Source organism: Paralichthys olivaceus, chromosome 16 (genome assembly GCF_024713975.1).
Source record: "Paralichthys olivaceus isolate ysfri-2021 chromosome 16, ASM2471397v2, whole genome shotgun sequence".
Lineage (NCBI taxonomy): Eukaryota > Metazoa > Chordata > Actinopteri > Pleuronectiformes > Paralichthyidae > Paralichthys > Paralichthys olivaceus.
The window spans coordinates 4,750,916-4,770,612 of record NC_091108.1 but is presented as its reverse complement, the minus strand read 5'-3'; the positions used below and the strand labels follow the sequence as shown (position 1 = coordinate 4,770,612).

Below are 19,697 nucleotides of genomic sequence, written 5' to 3'. Positions count from 1 at the left end.
CTCTTCTTAAGCCTTTTTGTTGCTGGACGGTTGCTTTTCAGAGTTTTACGCTTTAGCTGTTTGTTTTTTAAGTTGTGCAGTGAATTAACATTTGAATGCACGTCACTGGACTATTTGAGGGAAAGTGCACATCCCTTTCAGACGTCTCCATCCTTTAAGGCTGGCCTGCTCAGGGTTTCTACGGGTCACTATGAGGTCTTGGAGGGAGGCAGTTCTTGTAATTACAGTACTCAAGACGTCACCCTTTCATATACACTTGACACTTTAAAATGAAAGCTCACTATGTACCTGCCTTTTGAGTCACAAATTCCTGGAGTGAATCAGCCTGAATGACCTTTTTAATGTTCCCTCTTTTGGCTACTGATTGACATGGTTGTTCAGGCACATATTTACAGATGTATTGTTGCTTGTATGTTTGACCTTTTAAAGGGAGTGCAGGTTTATTCCTGTGTTCTAAGTTGATTATGAATGTCAGTGTCTTTGAGTGGAAGGTTTGTCTGTCTGCAGGATTACACAAAAATAAATTCACAGAAACTTGGTGGAAGGACGGGACGTGGGTCAAGAAGGAACCCGTTAAATCTCGGTGCGGATCGGGACCAAGGGGCAGATGATTGTGTTTTTAACATTTTTACAAATTTTCCAGGAAACTATAGGCTACATTGAGCGTGATTAAAAAAAAATCTGCGTTATTTATTCGACTTACTTTAACGTTAGTGTTTGTTGTCATGTGTCATTGTTCACATTATCATTATACAGTTATAAATGCAACATTACAAATAAAATAATGTCATATTTGAATCAAACTTATGTACAAACTGGAACATTTTGTCTTGACTTGGCTTGAATAACCAAAACATTAGTAGTTGTCTAGGAAACCTAACCAGCAAGGTCATGAATGTCCTGGTCAAGAATCAGCCAAAGAAATCGGTGCCATTTATTTATATTTTCTATTCGCATTAGTCACTGCACACAGGTTCTTTATTACTGCACTGATCCCATTTGATTATTTTTGGTTCCATCTGCACAGTCACTATTCACTGGCCTGACTTTTGTTCACACCGGTCATCCTCCAGTCTAAATAGAAAGTGCTTGCTCTGTGACTTTATACGGACGTTTGTCAAACTGCTAATGAAAAAACTTGCAGTGTAACGACAGAGCAGAGAGGTGCTATGCCTCAGAAGTTTGTGTGCTCTGCGCTAATACCTGTGATAACTCACCTGGATGTTACTGTACAGCAGGATCGTAATATTCTCCTGCGGCCGAGGAGGCGGCCGAGACTGGGAACCCAACAATCTCCCAGAGGAGAATCCTGCAGGAGCTGACGAACCATCTACAACCTTAAAGGTTCCTCTCCACTGTGTGATGTGTTAGGTTTTGATAGGACACTTAAATCAGAAAATAGGTCATGAGCCGTCATACAATAATTGGATTTAAAAATTAATAATATTAATGAGACTCTGGGAATTCCTTTGTTTCCTTCACTTATTCATGCCACTTTACTGTCTGAATTGATAACGAATCAGCTGAAAATTCTCATTTGTCTCACAGGAGTCTGTCACTGACTGCATGGAGACGACCTGCACGTGCATATGATCATATTAAATTGGGTTAGCTGCAGCGACTCACACAGAACAGATATTTTCTTTCATGGGTCTGATTTAAGCCATTTGATGTTTTCTTCTTTAGAGCTATTGTGAGGAGTGTAATTATTATTTAATGTCAGTGATCAGGGCTTCACACTGTGTTAAATTCATAAAATCATTTTAATACCACATATAATGCAATTTAATACCTGTTTCAGCAACGTACAATATTACATTCGTAGTACTTCTCAGCAGAATATAACAATATTCTGATGAAATAATCAATCAATGGATGGATCCATCAATTAGAAATAATTATTTAACGTTTCAGACAGAGTTAGTGTGTTGTATATAAAAGGTCTCCAAATGTTTCCGGCTAAGATATTTAGATAACACATCATTTCCTCACACTGTCCATTGCTGCAGCTCCTCTTTTCAGTCACTGTCTAAAAAGGCTTGGTTTTACCTCCTGTCGGGCTACTGATGATGCTTTTTTGACTTTGCAGAACTTTCCAATAACATAAAGCTAATATAACACTAAAGATCATATCTCTGAATCCCTGCATCCCTAAATATAGACGTTGGGTTGACTCCCAGTCAGCTGTTACATCATGGGCACCCTTCTGACCAAAAGGAATTTCAGTTGCACATTTCAGGCTACTGTGATAAAACCATGTGAATTATATAGTTAGCTGCTTTATATAGGAGACAAACCTATAAATTCTGTTGCATTGAATTATCTGTATTCATGACCGCAGGAAGTGAGGCTGACAAGTCTGTTGCCAGGCACAACACGAGCACCCGCAGTAAATTTGAAAGTGGGCCTCACACTGGCCCCCCTGACCCTGGAGGATTTAGCCAGGCCACAGGGTTTTTCTCTCAGGTAGCTGATTTATGAGGCTTCAGCAGAGAAACAAAGGGTCTGAATGTGTTTGAAGTGTGCAGGTGAAGACCCTAAGACGGCACTTTGAAAAAGCTCCCGCTGGGATTGAAATCTCCTCAGCCACACCTGTCAACACAGCGCTCAGATCCACACGGTAACCCGTCACCTGGCCTCAGATCCACCCTCCACCTGCGCTCCGTGTGCTGCCGGTCAGACTCGCCTAGCTTCACGCGGCGGTGTGTGCAGCGAGGGATTAGACGTGTACGTTGCATATGTGATTGACAATGTGTCATGACACAAAAGCAAAGCGAAGATATTTCATCAAGTCGATAATTCTGCGTCAACGTACATGCGAGCTCTGCCTCGTGCCCTAGATTTCCTCTCCTCCTCAAGAGGGATTGATTCAACCTTTCTTCTATTCTTCTACATTTTCTAATTAGCTTTAGCAATTTCCTAATTCTTTGACATTCAACCTTGAATTATTCCCTCCTCCGCACATAAAAACAAGCATTTGTTCCAGTTCTGGAAAACCAACAAAGCATGTTAATGTTCTTGTTTATTCTCTGATCAAACATAATCATTCTCTCCTCTGGAGGAAATCTCCCTTTGGGCTAATTTCTGGCATTGTTACTTGCATGTTTGACAAATTAGACTCTGGGAAACTCGGAGAGAACAAGAGGGGGTGAGGTGGCGGGGTGCTGATTCTGACATTAGCATTTCATCCCTGTTTTGTTATACTCCTCGGGCGAATTCAAAGGTTTGTTGACTTAGCAGATTTTGAGAGGATTGAAGGGGTTCAGTCTGAAGGGTCATTCGCTGTGGAATAGGGAGGTTGTTTTCTATTGGAGTGAGCTGAGGGGGGATTTTAGCACAAGCTGCCTTCTTTTACCTTCTTCTCTTCTAGAGGGCTTCCCATCCAGGTGAGATCTATTTTCCAGCCGCAAACAGGGGAGTTCTCTCCTCTCGCCTACTGTCTTTCATTGATCGAAGCTCGGGCCAGTGGCCCATCGCACCTGGATCAAATGTTAAACCAAGCTGCAGGAAGTTTTAATTTCCAGCGCTGCAGTATTGAGCTAAAACCATGTTGTGAATCAATACCAAGGGTTAATTCCAATTTAAACCATCTTCACGCGTTAACTCCGCAGCATGGGACATGCATCAGCAGTAGCAGAGCCTTCAGACACAGCGGGATATTTCTGTTTTTTTTCCATTTAGGATATTTGACAAGTCTCAGAGCTTTTCTTCACCCCACTGATCAAAATGCATCTTCTCTTTGCCGCAGTTTTAACTTGTGCCACAAATAAACAGGGATTTTAATGGAGCGCCTTTCGTGCTCAGTCACCGTATCATTTCAGGGGGCATGTTGAACACAGGAAAAAAATGGGAAACCAAACAAGCCTGTTTTGCTCTGTTCAGTGTATCAACAGTCACTAATAGGAACAGCCTTATTATCTCTTTCTCTCTCTGGAGGGCAAAGACACTGAGAGACAGACGGTAGCTTCCTCCGTGGATAGAGACAAGAATGAGGATGGGAACAATGGGGGGAAAAGCCATTGTTAACCAGGCTTGTTGCTGTCAAGTCGGAGTCAGGATGCGCCTAAAAATCCACAGCTCTGAAAAACGAGCGCAGAGCAACGCAGGTGCATTTACTTCGTCTACAGAGATCGAATCTGATCTACGACATTTGCGAGCAGGCTTGTTTTTCACTGTAAATACGCTTTTGAACTCTGTGGTTTGACCCTAACCTCACTGTAAAAGCTGAAATCCAAAACTGACCTCCACTAAGAGAGAATTGCACATAATATTTGGCGTTATCACCGCAGGATGCCTCTCTGCCTGCAGGACCTTCATTTTTATCACTTAGAGTAAAATGACAGTGAGGATCTTCCATGTCTTAGATTCCACATTCATCTTAATTGGTGCCTGGCAGGTTTTGCAGAATGGAGATGGATTTGAAGTCATTCACTGGAAGTTCTTGACAGACACCGTGGAAGAGAATGTTCGAGCCGGTGCTGGTGTGCGGAGCTTGAAAATCATCTGTCAAAATTTTGCATATCCAAGGAGAAGGCTGCCTGTCATCTTCAATGTACATCTAACCGTGCACAAGGGTGGGTTTGATCAGGAACTATGTTGTACTCCGGATGTAAAGCACATTCGTCAAGTTGATATTTGGCTGACAAGGGAAAGAAATGCCCTAGAAAGGAGAAAAAGGTTTTTGTAATAAGGTGCTTCTGAGCAAAACATGGCGCCCAAGGGTGTTTTTAAATAATCAATTTGTGCACAGTGTTTTAAAAACAAAATATTCATCAGGCACGTTCCACATCTTAAAAATGTTCTTGTTTTTGCCCTGATTTTGTTCCGTTACCCTCGATGCGGTTTGTCGGTTTTGTTTTGCAAAACATTGCTGACAAGTCTGCGGCTCCGCCAGGCAGATTATCAGTGGAAATCTCCACTCCAACTTCTTTATTTCGTCTCGAATCAATGTGGCGAACAGCAAGACGTGATTGATAATGATATTGAGATTGATTGTCTAAATCCCTTCCCACAGTTCAAAGTCCCCAAACAGATCGTATATATTCACATGCAATTCAGTACAGAGATAGGACTTGGCAGGAGCTGCCAATAGATAAGTGAAATAGGGCCAGAGTGAAAAGGCCTATCAGTCCCTAAGGGGCTTAGCTGCAGGATTCTGAAGCTCTAAACTGGCCGTGGTGGAGGGAGATAGTCGACATTGGTTTTAAATTACCCAAGATTGCCCTGTGGTTTCAGTCTGCGGGGTTGCCGGCAGACAAGATGTTTGTTAAAACAAGTGCAGACATGGAGGCTGATTGGGGCGAAGAGCAGACCTGCGATTTCCTAGCCAGACAGAACAGGTTGGAAGGCTGGTAATTGCAGAATTGGCAGAAGGGCTAAGGAGGTCTTGCAGCACTCATATCTGCCACTGGGACTGAGGCAGCGGTGATGATGCTGGAAAAGGTCTCGGGTTTTCTCCCTGGGAGGATATTCTATCTCATGCCATAGAAGGGACCATACACACCACACTAATGATACTGTTGCTCATCTGCTTACTTTGTAACACAGCAGATATACCGCTCACAATTACTGGGTAGAAAATGACCAATAATTGTGTAGCAGCTAATTGTCAGTTCACATTCTGTTCGGCCAGAGAAAGTTTTTCCATTTTGTCATGATAAACACTCGCAAAACATCTAAAAGGAATATTTCAGCATTTGTCTGGAGAGACAAAGATATAAGGTTAAGGTGCTGATAGGTGGTTTCTATACATGTATCTTATCCCTGAGTATTAGTCAGGCTAAAATTATCCAAGCTAAATTAATCTAACCGGATTTCAGATTTTAGATCTAACAAAAAATCTGAATTCAAGTTTATATATATTTGGTTGTATTTGTGGTTTTATTCATAATAAAGTTTATGGTTAAACTAAAAGAAAACTTCTTTGTCATAAGTAATGTATCTGCATCAGCTTTAAAACAGTCTATTGGTCGGGCTCTGTTGAACAGACAAATGAGAAAAGTCTCTCTTGTCTCATTCTCTGCAAGAAAACAATTACATTTCCTAAAGAATTATCTGTCAAGTAGCTGAAAGTCAAGGACCTGAAACAGCTGCTGGAATCAGATCAGAATCTCTGAATTTGATGTTGAATAACCGTGTTTTCTTGAATGTGTTAAAGACCAAAAAATAAGGAAATCAATCTACTGGAGTAAAAAAAAAGCTTCAACTGTGATCTTGCAAACAAGCCAAAATTTTGCAAAACAAGAGAAAGTGTAGTCAATTACAACCCCACCAGTCTTCATTTACAATATTCACAGCCTCACAATCCCACCCACACACATTCACTGCCATTCAGTCAGAACACCGTGCACAGCTCTTCACTACATTACCCAACTTCCACACAAACACACACACATACACTCTCACTCACTCACTGCTTTTAACGCTGAAAGTTTACTTTTGTTACAGGTGCAATAACAAAAGGCCTTTTAAGTCTGACTTGAAAATCTTTAGGAGAAATTGGCTCCAGCATTGAGGGGTTGAGGTATTGATTCTGGCCTCTGGCTCAGTCCAGGAAAAGATGGATAGATTTCTTTGAAATGCACTCTGCGTGAGAATATAAAGACTATTGTGTGTTCTCACTCAGGAATAAATTGTTTCATGACATATCTGGGCCCACCTTTTTTAGCTTCAAGCTGCCTGCTTCTCTTGAAAGGGGGAAGTTGACAGGGTGGAGCACATTCATCCGTACTCCCAGTCTACCCACACCTCATATAAGCTTTTATTGAAAGTTAAATCTCCTTCAGAGAGTTGGCAGCCTCTTGTTGGGATATCTATTTCAGCAGCTGTCGGGGTTGATTATATGGAGGTTGTGCCACACACTGGCAGCGATATAAACCTCCTGCAGAGAGAGGGACCGTTATGATGCTATTGATTGATGCGTTCATCTGCATGCATGTGCACAGGCTCCTGACTCTGAAGAAGTCATTTTCATTGATGGCATGCAACATGTGATTGGTGATGGCTTGGGGCACTCACGACCGTGAAGTCACATTTAAAAGGAGCTTGTGATGCCGTGTAATTCCTCTACAACGAGCTGCTTGAATCTTTACCTCAGTGCAGAGAGAGCAGATCAGTAACAAGTCACAGGCGTTATTGGAGAAGTTCCCAATACTGAAGTCTGATACCGAGGGCCTGGTGTGGAAATCAAAGCGATGCAGATTGATTTATTGCTTGTTCACAGCCTGTTATTCGGCCTTAATGATCAAAATGGTTCAGCCACAGCATCGAATGTTGATGAACTCGACTGATGTTGATGAAAAGTCAGTTCGTCTTTGTCCCTTCTACCTCTGATATCAGATCCTGAGAATATTATTTTCCGAGACATGATTTGACTTGGTTTAGTATCTTTATACATTCTTATTTAGAATTGATGGATACAGTCTGTGCACATACTCTGTACCAATTATCCAATCGTTATGTATAGAAACCTCGCACACTGACTCTGATGCATTTCATTATTCTTTTAGTTCTGAAAATTCAAAAATATTTGGATGATCTTGTGCTCCTTTCAATTCTTAAAGAAGCATAACATAAGACAACATTGGGTCCATCCAATCCAGAGAAGCCATCAAGAACAAGGAGAATTTCATATTCTTATCGAGGAGCTGCGATATTATCCTGATCACAGGATGTCAGTGGTAAGGCAACACTTGGACTGCACATTAAAGAGCATTGTTCTGTGAGACGAGACGTAAAACACAGCAAATGGACCCAAGATTGAAAACTCTAACATTGGACCAAAAGTCAGTACGTAAAGGTGATTGACACAATGTGAAATTGTATTTATTTTTAGACGTGCGATAAGTTCAGATGAAAAATAAGGACCTTGACTTAAGTCTTTTAGCCGTCTCTGTGTGGACTCACAAGGTCAGACGGCAGGAAGGAAACTGAGCTGTAGAGAAACAACGTGTTTGTTACATATGTTTTGTGTTTTTTGCTTTTTCTTCTGCCTCCGTATGCAACTGGAACTGAAATGTTTTTTGCTTAATTTCTTTTGTATTCAAATTACCTCTGAAACAAGAGAATCATTAATGGAACAGATCAGTTAATGATGTATTTGAAGGGGATGAAGATTCAAATGGAGACCTCACCCCCCTCATTCCCCTGATTCATTATTAAACACAGAGTTGGCATTTAAAAGAAAAAATAGAGGAATAGGCTCTGCTTTATGCATATTCTTTTTCATGGCTGTTATTTTCCTCCTCAGCACTGGAAATTCTCTCCCACTGATTCAGAATCTATTCTGCTCCTACATCGATTTCAATATCAAACACCAATAAAAGCCACCTCTTTAGGTCTGTTTGAGCTCCGCCATGCTGTGAGAGGGAGGTGGGCGGCGCGGGGATCTTGGAACTATTGAGTCAAAATATTGATGGAGCGCAGCCAGTCCCTGCAATGCTACAGCCTTAGACTTGTGTTAATGTTCCCTGACTTACATCTCGGGGAAACGCAGACATTTTTATTTATTGAGAGGGGGAAGGTGACTGAGCATGAAGTACAAGCTCTGTTTCAGCGTGGCCCTCCTATGCTTCGAGTTTCACACGAGTCCCTGCAGGGATGTGGAGGAGAACCAAGGCTTCCTACTGGTGAACAGGGTTAAGAGCTTTGCCTAAGAGCATGTTGGTGGTAATTAAAGACGATTTCTCGTCTCCTTACCTAGATTCTCAGCTTGTCGTGGGAACATGTTTTTATCCACCTGTTGCTGCTGCTTCACTTTTAAGCGACACTTAACAGGCTGTGTGTTGAGCTGCTGTGCAGTGGGCGTATCCATTGTTCAGCTTCTTCCACTGAATGATGAACTTGCACCCAGTTATACAATGGCAGTTAACAGCTGTTAAGAATGCTAATGAGCTTAGCATCATAGCTTGAAAAGAAAAAATTGCTTCTGGAGGTAAATATACACCTGTCAGCCTCTACTCGCCTCCACTCTGCCCTTCTTCCATTGGCCCATGGTCCAGATCTGGTGCTCACAGACCCATTCTTCGCGAGTCTGGTGTTGGACATTGGACATTCTTCAGCTTCTTCAAACTTGGGGACTGCTGATGCAGCCGTTCCTTAATCTATCAGATGGAAATATGTCCTGAGCGGCGTTGTTACGGTTAAATTGTTTTCATCATGTTGCATTTAATCTGAACAACCAGGTGCGTCTGAATTATTTGGTATTTTGTGTCATTCACCTCGCTGTTGATGTGAAAAAGGCTTTTAACATTAGTCCACATGGGAAATTGGTCTGTACAGGAAACTGCTAACAATTTGCTTTGATGATGCAATGAATATCTGGACAACCCCTCCACCTGTGATACTTTGACAGTCACTCCCTGTTCTTACCCCTCAAAACCAGGGAAAAAGCAGCAAATATATCATTAGCAGCTGCCCTATGGAGCTGGGTATTAATTATCCTGTGTTCTTCCCGTTTGGCCACTCATTTGCACTTGTACAGTAAATGTCACCAGAGAGATAAATGGGAAAACAAAAACCCCAGCTCGTAGCCTTTATGCAGCAGAATGTCAGAGGGAGTTTGTAAGAGATGAGATATTGGTGTTGGCCTGGCATAGATTCTGGCTCAAAGGACATTCCCAGAGGCAATAAAATATGTAAACTGTGTCATCTGTGTTTAGACATTTATTAGAAATGTGCAAGCAAACATTTTCAGATTTACTGTTTGGATGCCGCACATCTGTTATTAACATAAAATCAGTGTAATGGCGTATTTGACGCTTCATCACTTTGAACATTGCTTCTCTAAGTGGTCTGCCTCCTCTGAAAATGACCTCCCATCGTGTTCAAGCCACCTTTTGCATTTTTTTCACTCTGCATGAACTCTTTTGCAGCCACATACTGTTCTGACATGCCTTATTTGTAGATTTATGAGTGGAGTGAAAAGCACTTTTGGTTTGGGGGGGAAAAAAAAAAACCCCAGCTCAACTCTCATATTCTCGGTGTGGCCTTTAAGGTGCGAGGAATAAAGGGGTATTTGTATTAATCGATCACACGCCAGGCCTTGTTGAAGGCTGGCCTTAATGGTTGCTTGCTGTCATTTTGCAAGCAGCTTGTAGAAAGGATTAGAGTTGCTCTGCGGAGTAAAGGCGCATGAACGGCAAAGTTCTGTGGCCGCCGAGGAAAATAAATCAATTTATCTCTGATGGTGGTGCAGTTTGGGAACATAATGCCTAACGATGATGGAGTTTGGACACTTCATACTTGTCATTGTGAAATTGGACTGCCGTGTTGCTAATGATGGTAATGTATGTTGTGCCTCGCCTACTACAGTAATCCTTCACTCTGTCTCACTTAAATGCATCTCATTGTCTGGCATATTGCATTATGAATACCACTGGGGCAAAAAAAAAATGGGGAGTTTAATTTATTCATTCATTTGAGCATCAAGTTAATGGAAAAACTGTATAACCATATAAATTTCTTCCTTTTTGTCACAGGCGATTGTAACTTTGAGAATCCGCTGGCAGCGTGCGGGTACAGCCAAGGCAGAGACGATGACCTTGACTGGGAGCAGAGCAACACCAGAGAGAAACCTTCATCAGATCCATGGCTGCCCTCAGGTGAGGATGGTGACACTCGCACGGCTCAGTGAAGAGGAGAATGATGATTGTGAAACCACACAGAGAATTCATCAGTGCACCGGTCTGGATATTTGAAGTGGTCTGTTTTATCAAAGGGGCAAAATTCTGCCCCGAACAAAAATTAGTTTAACATAAATTTGTTTTATTTCCAAAATGGGAAGGACATGTTTGTATATATATAACCTTTCAAATGGGCTGTGTCAGCGTGATTGACAAAATGAAGATAAGTCACAATATATAATTTAAAATTAATAAACAGTCTGAAGTGTTTGGATAATAATAAATGTTGATTACAGTACATTTATTCATGTACTAGTATTTATTAATTTAGTTTTGTTAAAGAAGACGTATCTGTCCATATACGAGTTAATGTCAATATAAATGAATAATAAATGATGATTTAAATCTTTAGTTTTCACAGCAAATCAAAAAGTAATTCCCAGACATGTGTCCCTGGCTAACGCTGTTCTCTTGTGGGATGTTGATACAACTTCTCTGAACGTCAATATCTGAATGGGGACGGACACGAGACAAAAGCGACATTTGATACCAAAATGCTCCATTTTAATTAAAGGAGTCTTCCCATCAGCCCCGTATTGAAATTCATTAAAATGCTTTCCCTGCACACAGTTTGTCTCTTTAATGTTCCATTGATCGCTTTTCGTTTGATTTGAAATGCAGAGATATCACCGCCACCGCCGCTGAGCACACGGCACCTAAGGAATTAGACTAATGGAATTACGCTTTTCTTTTTTGTTTCACTTTATAACAAAGGTAGCGTCGCAAACTAATGGATATTGTTTTCCTCTCCTATCTGACGCCTAATCTCACAAAGGCTGCCTCACAGATAGATTGCACTGGGCACCCCCAGTGACAGAGGGGGAATTAATTAGCAGGCCCTCACTAATTTTAAGCAGCCAGTGCCCAGACCTGTTTGTGTGTACATCAGCATGATGTGTGTTGAGCCGCTCCGGAGAAATTGCTTTCCACTTTTTTTTTTCCCATCGCAATTGATTAATGTGGAGACACATGGAGGCCAGGCAAAGGTCACAGTGAAATCTGGGAAAGCCTTGACCTACAAATTAACACACGGTATAAATTTAACATATCTGATTAAAATCCCATGTCTCGTTAAGAGGCGTCCCTGATTGTGCTTCCCGGTCTGAGTGCACTTCACGTGGGCCTGTTTTCTACCTTTGTGTCTTGAATTGGGCGTAATTAACAGGTTGCAGCTCTTTCTCCATTTCTCAACGCGAGCACTCAACCTGCCACACGAATCTGTAATCTCTCCTCTTTGACCGCATTGAAGAGGGATGTGAAATGTAGAGTGCTTGACGGCTGAAATTGTTTTAGGGCTACTAGAGCGAGGGTTGATGGGTAGAAATGCATTTAGGTGAAAGCCACAATGGTGAAGAAGCTATCTCACCTTTGATAGCCGTTCCACTCTCAACCTGTACTTACAAATCTCCACAGAACGACCTTATCATGCTCGCCGAGCAGATTGTTATCCTACCCGGTGTTCTGGGATGGAAATGAAATGTAAGTAGGCTCCAAACAGACGGCGTTACTACCTCAAACATCTTTTAAAATGGCTTGTAGATTGTATCTGTCCACATAGGGTACGAGGGTCCTTCATGTTAAACGATCGATTAAACCCAGCTGCATTTTTATTAGTAGAACTGTAAACTCCGAGCCTCTGTCCCTATAAGAGCTACATCTGCATTCAGGAAGCGTTTGGACCGTTTCACTTTCGTCACAATGGATCCAGTTATTCATGAGTGCAAAGCTTGTCGGGTCAAACCCAAGAAGACTCGAGGTTATAATCACTGTCAAAGGTGCTTTAAACAAGTAAATGAATTTGATATTTCAAGCACTTTATGATGGGGTTTTATACAGTTGAGCCAAAACAAGTGGGAGATTTCTAGATTAAAGTCTCAATATATTATAAGAATAAAGTCATTATTTTAGGAAACTTGTTAAGTTATACTTTCATATAGGTCTCACAAATGATATAATATTCAACATTTTTGCTCATCTGCATCATATTATCAAAAGTATCAGGACTTTGAATAGTTTGTGTGAGAAACTTTGTCTATTCTGAAGAAAGAAACACACAGACTTGCAAGAAACTTGTAAAATTACGACTTAATTCTCATAAAGTATCTTCTAAATTCCGACTTGATTCTTGTAATGACTGTATTCCCAACTCGGTTAATTCTGTTGAAGTTACTGATGCAGGAGAAAATGAGTTTGAATTCATGTAAATGTAACAAAGCCTACAATTAATGTTTGTCTGCTTTTTTAACAATAACCTCAAACTGTTCTAGTCGTACCCTGACATTATACTTTGCCCTTGATTTACTGCCACAGCAGCAATCATGCCCGTCCATAACCGTATGGTAACAGCTGTCACAGCTGGTGGTCAAAAATCCTGTCAATGTCTTTAGACTGACTGTGGTGTTAACTCTTCTTTATGAGCAGAGAAAACTATTTACACATCTTTGGTAGATCAAATATATGTTTTATTATTAATATTAATATTGTTTTATTGACCAGCTCTAGTATTCCTCTTTTCATTAGAAGTAAAAAAAATAATAATTTGGACCTGAAATCCACGCTCTCTGTTGACTGCCTGCAAAAACCTCCTGGAATCAGTGGGCGACATCCTTAATTAACATGCTGGATCAGTGTGGTAAGTGTAGAGAATGCATTCATGAGAGGCCCCGAGCAGAGTTTAATGGAAAACGGAAAAAATGAAATGAAACGCGACCAAACAAGCCCTCTGATCACACGCAGAAGAGAGGCGAGGGCCTGAAACCCTGGGTTGTTTACGATGATCCGCTCCCTACCTAATTGCTACGTCTGGACGGCGAGTAGCCTTGTTTATGCCTCTGCGCGGCTCTGATTGCATGCTTTGGCTCCTTGAGGGTGGCTCAACCCAGTTCTGAGGCTCCGCACGTCGGCTTGGACACTTCCCAGCGTGTTCCTGCTCCAAAGCCAACTGGAGAAACCCCTGGCAGGACTGTCACCATCAGTCGCGTTCTGACCAACAAGCCTCCTCTGCCCTGGACCGTGATAATAAAAGCGTCTGAGCCAGGACGACACTCGAGGGAGCTGGACGCGGTTCTGTCAGACTCAGATGACGCTTGTGATACCATGAGAGATAAAAGCACCCAAATCTAATTTTGGTCCTAAAACAGTGATTCCTCTAGTTTCCCCCCTCTGTTGTTATTTGTTATTAAGTTGGTGCATTGGTCTCGGAGAGGAATGGATGAAGCTGACTGGGTGGGGAAGTTTGCAGTGTGGTGTCCAGATGCCATTAAGAAGAGGGCTGTTTTTAGTGAGCCCCAGCTGGTGCAGAGGCTGCCTCCTCTCTGATGGTGTCATGGATGTTGCCAGCCGTCGGCTGCTGCTCCCATGCTCTGTCCCCTGAGACTCGTTCCGGGGAATAATAGCAAGAGGAGGAGGAGGAGAGGAGGAGGTCCTCTAACTGAGATTAATTAGGGTTTTTGTATTATGCAAGGAACAATAGCAAACGCAGCTCAGGCTAAATGACTTATTGTTTTATTCTTAATGTCTGCTCTAAATATGTTGCGGTGGAGAAATTGAATGTTTTTGTCTCACTGTAGCTCGGGGTCTTTGTTTTGATGGCGTGCCCTTGGTCGATAATGACACTGAGACAATGGTGAAGGATTGGCAGAATACGGTTCTTCACAGTGCGCCGGTGATCTTCTCCCTCCTGGTTCTTTCTTGTCAGGTTCATAATACGTTCATGCAAATGCGGCTCACTCCTGAACCCAGGCGGGGGCCTCGCTCAGAGCGTGGCTGCTGCATATGGATAAGACGGATCATTCTAAAAGGCAAACTGTTCACCTTTGCATTACCTGGACGACCAGCGCTGTTTACGGCGCCGTGCGAATGAAAGAGGCGACGGCCACAGCCACTTAAAATACGCGAAGGAGAGAACACCCACCAACTGAAGGACGTGAGAAATTAAATCAGAATTTAAATCACATCAGCAAAAGATAGGATTTGCGGTTGAGGAGGGGGGGGGGGCACTGTGTTGTAAAAATAAGCTAATTGCTTTTGAGCCATTCGTAATTTTGTATGAAAATCAAAGCGTGCTCGGTGAAGGTTATGTGGTAAAGGAGAAACCCTGTTAATACGATCAGGGGACAAAACAGAACAACAAATTACAATGTCTGATCAATCCCTGAATAAATTCCTGGGGATGAATTTCATTTCAGCATGTTTGAACTTGTGAGCAAACTGGATTGCACCTTTTACTCTAGAGAGGATCATCTGTTCTGTTGATGGAGGACATATTTGCAAACTATATTTTGACGTTAGCGTGCATGCTATGTACGATAAAGGCTGATGATGCAGCGAGGTGGCTATTGTGGAAACTCTGTGGTGTAATGGGTTTGTATCAGGCCATTACATGACCCATTTATTGCAGCGGAGCGCCAGCAGTGTGCGCGGCGTATTAAAATGACATATTAAGCCATTAAGAATTGCTGTTGATTGACACGCGGCAACAAAGGATGCTGCTGGGGAACATAATAAGGGTCAGCGTTTCCACCTGACTGAAATGACATGTTGCGCATGATGGATGGTTTGAGGTGAATCTATTTGACACCGTCAAAGAAACCTGCCAGGTCCTTCATATGGAGAGCTCCAACTTATTCAGTGTTATTCTATCAGGCCCCCCTTTCATGTTTCAGAGGACACAGCAAAAGTTCTGGAAAATTGAGCCGAGGCCACCGATGTTCACATTAACAGCCTCACCCTCACAGCGAGAGCATTTTTGATTGGTGGCAGACGGAGAGAATAGCCCTGTCTTCATTGACATTTCCAAGGCAGCAGCCGCGCTTTTCTGCGGCGGTGACCTCTGTGAATTTTATTAGCAAATGAGACCTTGAGGGTTTGGGTTTAAAGAGCGCCCCTTCCTTCTGATTTCCCCGCTCATAATGATTTTCACAGAGTTCAGGACCAGAATGGAGGAGAAATAATGAGTGCTAGTCATTATTGCAAATTATATCCTCTGCTCAGACCATCACTCAACTCATAATTAATCTAAATAACTATCGACGTCAACCTATAGACTGTGATGTTTAGGATCAGACAGTAGTCTATTTATGTGAAGTAAATTATCAAAGTGAATTTACATTAAGGAGACTTCACTTCCTTTTACTGAAAAGGGAAGAAGAGGAAAATAAATAAATATAAAACTCGAGCAGCTCGTGTTATTGTCCTGAGCATTGACAATAACGTGCACTGTTTTTGTAAAAGCGTTTCCTACATACCGTACGTACCGATTTCTGTGGCCTTCAAGGAAACAGTATTTACTCATCTCTGCTTTTAGAGATTTTCATTCCCACAGTCAATTTAATTCAACAGAAAAGGGTTAATAGGATTCATCTGACATTTGTCTCTGGCCTCTTGTCCACTTCCCGACCAACCCTGAACCTCCTGCTTTCTGCAGCACTTGTTTTAGAAAGAGCTATTCTGAAGGCACGGGGCTATAAATGAGTCAAAATGATGAAATTGGGATTCGCTCATGTCACATTGTTATAATCCTGAAAAGCTGTCATCTCTAAATTGAGTTTGATTGTTCCACCAAACAGGATTTGTTGGTCATTAGCCTTTGCCTGTTTCCTCAGGATAATGTCAGTTATGCTCAGATAAATGGGCTTTAATATACCATATGCAGCTTCAGAAGATTACGTGACCACCAAAAAGTAGTTTTATTGAACAATTCCGTGCTGAAAAGACATGAAATTAAAGTATTTATTTCTTGCATCATTATCAGTTTGTCGCCAGCTTTGTGTCTCAGCTGACGGAACCTTTCTGTCCCATATGGACACAAGCTGCGACCAATTCCCAACTGCTCAGCCAGTGTGAGTGACCTGACGGGTTAGAGGATTAACCTGATGGAAGCCGTCTCCTGGAGTTCATCCATGCTTCTGACAGAATGGTTCATAATACCATTAAACCACTGAGGCTGTACTTCTGGATTACTCACCGTCCAGCTGAACCTGAACATTTGGGGGTTTTGTACTTGCTGGGGAAATACTTACTACTACAGTGTCCAGCCACTTGTTAGACTGATGCTTAAGTTGGTTTAAGTTTCTTTACTGTATCTTGCTGTGACGTTCAGATAAAATACCACAAGGGATTTCTAAGCTGCCGATTAGTAAAGTTGTCGGACTCGTTATAGAGTTAAAGTATGAAAATGTATGCAGCAGAACCAGAGAATGTTTTTTTTTCATATTCCACCCATTCCTCGTCAAAACCAGGTCCTTAACATTACCCACAATGCAATTCAACCGCCGACACTTAAGTCAGAGGTTCAAGTGCTCGTAGTGGCTCTAACATAGGAGAAAAGAGAGTCGGCTACCGAGGTCTGGTGAACTCCCTTCTCACAGAAATATTTTTAATTTTCAAACTTGTAGTCTTCACGTCGACAAATATTAGAAGCAGTTGATCAGACCTTTCACTTCTGGAACTACTAAAAGGTTTTGACAATACAATTAAACTTTATTATGAGGAGATGATCTGCTTCCAGCACAAACACGCCCAGTGTACGTGAACAGTCATGTGAGAATGGTTTTCAAGTGTGAGATAATTTATTATTGTCTGGAGGCAAACACCATTTTAAAACAACAACATATTTATATGGGTGTAGCCATATAAGAGATTTGGGACCACAACCAAACAGTTTATTCTTTCTGACACTTTTTCAAACCTCAGCAAACTAACAGTCTGTTGATATGTGCACGGTTGATGTTATTTGTGAAGCAGCAGCTCTAATTCAGACTCAGTATGACTTGTTAATAACGTCTACAAATGGTGCCTTTCGTTTGCAATGAACTTTAATGTGTATAGCATCTGCAACAGGACTGATTCATTTTTCATGCCAGCCTCCCTGTTCTCCATGTTCAGCCATCATTGTAATTTAAGGTGAAGTCGGCCTACATCGTAATAATAATAAATCTGTTCCTCTGAATACCTCAGACAATAGCCGAGCCCTGGCCTTTAAGGAGTCGCGGTAGACGGGCCTTGAGTGTGCTGAGAGCTCTCTATTTTTAATTGGTCTTGAACACACCATTGTTACGGCACAAGAGATAGAGGGAGAGAGAGAGAGAGAGAGAGGAAGAGCGAGGACACCCTCGTGCATCACTAGCACATTAGCACAGCGCTAACACAGTGTCATTATAATTTGCTCTTAGTCTCGCTGGCTAATTAGTTTGTCATGGTGCAGCAGGTCCTGCACAGTATGTGGTCATTAGGCTGGGGGAGCATAGGAAGTGAATGACAATCGCTGTTCTCCTGTCATCTTTTGTTAGCAGCACGATGAGGTGGCACACTGTCACTTGAAATGTTGTAGTCTTATGTTTCATGGTGGTCAATAATGAGGGGACATTTTATTTTTTGTTGTGTTTGGGTTCACTGACCCAAAACAAGATGATTTGTAGGCTTCGAATTTGGTGACAAGAACTTCACAAATGCTGTGGAGCTGCAGCCTGTCTGACAGCCAGGAGGAAGTGTTCTAATATTTATACGTTTTTCTATCAAGTAGCTGCACTTAAACACGAACAGCCACCGCATTCGGTTTTATTAAACAGGAAGTGACTAGTCACCAAAGGCACCTGTTGTTTTATTAATATTTCATTAACGTGCTAGTAACAAATGTGCAAATGCTGCTTGAGGGAAGTGATTTTTTCATCTGTAATTACCAACAAAGAGCAGAGCTGTGCATAAATCTCCCGCGCACCACTGTCACAACGTGGCTATTTGAAATGAATAGTAAACAGCCTGTTTTAATCATAGTGGAAAGCAGCGGTGCAGCATCTTAGTCTTTGTAACATCAGCTACAACCGAACAATTCATCAACTGATTGTTTGTGCTGGTTCGCATTACACCAAAGGGTGGCTGATGTTTCCAAGGGGGGGGGGGGGGGACCAAGCTGCTCCGGGCACCTGAGCAGATGCTGAATGTTGGAGGGAGACCTTGGCCTGATTGAGGTCGAACAAGCAAGTGTCACAAAGTCGGCTCATCTCCTGCACTTCTACATGTGCATGACACAGCTTCCTGCACGGCCTCATGGATAATTTCATCCACCACCGGAATCAGACACAAACTGAAGGGAGAATAAAATGTAAAAAAAAAATAAACAAATGCCTTGTGGATCTATAAGTGATCATGCCGTGCAGGAAAATCTATAAGACAGAAAAGGAACGAGCATAGATTAGTTATTCACAGCTTGAAAAGGCGTTGCTGTTATTGCAGTAAACACAGGGAGATGTAATGAACGGCCTTGTACGACACACTCAAACTTAAATGTGCAAACATTGAGAGTGAAATGACAAACGTGATTGGAAGGACACACAAGTGTCAGACATAATTGAAAAGATACAGACTTACAAACTATTTGAATACTTTCCACTCTGTAATATACAACATGGACAATAATACAAACTATTATTGATCAAAATATTAAATAAATAATATATATGGTTGTTTTTATGCTACATGTCGCCCTCAGTCGTCATGGAGACATCTCCATTGTCATCACGTGATAGTGACCAAACGTTGAAACGGTTCCTGCTGTCATGGAGATGCTTCCAGTCTTCTGAATTTTCACACTTCCCCATGTGACGATAACTAAGATTATCTCCATGACGACTGAGCAAGGTCCATCCACCGACAACCCCTCAAACAACCAGGACTGTGGGTCCGAAATCACTCCCTCGTTTCCTTGTTCACTCGTTCCCTTGTTCACTCGTTCACTCCTCCCTCTATCGTAGACACTCAACAGGTAAGTCAGTAGTGAGCAGTAAACTGAAAAACGTATTTATCACAATCCTCTTGTGTCATTGGAACTGCAGAGTCACACATTTGGCCCGTTCATGCACTGACTGTGTAAGTGCATTGACAAAAAAGTGCAATGCAATGCTTTCATTCCCACAATTCAATGCTGTATATGTAACAGATTAAAATGTGCAAAATGATAGTGATGATAGAAATCTGAATTTGCTGCTCACTCATTTAACTCCCAAGTGCATCTAACCA

The 19,697-nt window shown here is 41.9% G+C and overlaps 1 protein-coding gene across 3 annotated transcripts in view; it reads left to right on the top strand.

Moving 5' to 3' along the window:
* LOC109642004 (receptor-type tyrosine-protein phosphatase mu-like) overlaps positions 1 to 19,697 on the top strand; it is a 145,595-nt gene that overhangs the window by 27,809 nt on the left and 98,089 nt on the right. For all 3 annotated transcript variants that reach the window (XM_069510827.1, XM_069510828.1, XM_069510825.1), the window contains exon 5: positions 10,479 to 10,601. In XM_069510827.1, coding sequence (XP_069366928.1) covers positions 10,479 to 10,601 — 123 coding nt within the window. The remainder of the gene's footprint in view (positions 1 to 10,478; positions 10,602 to 19,697) is intronic.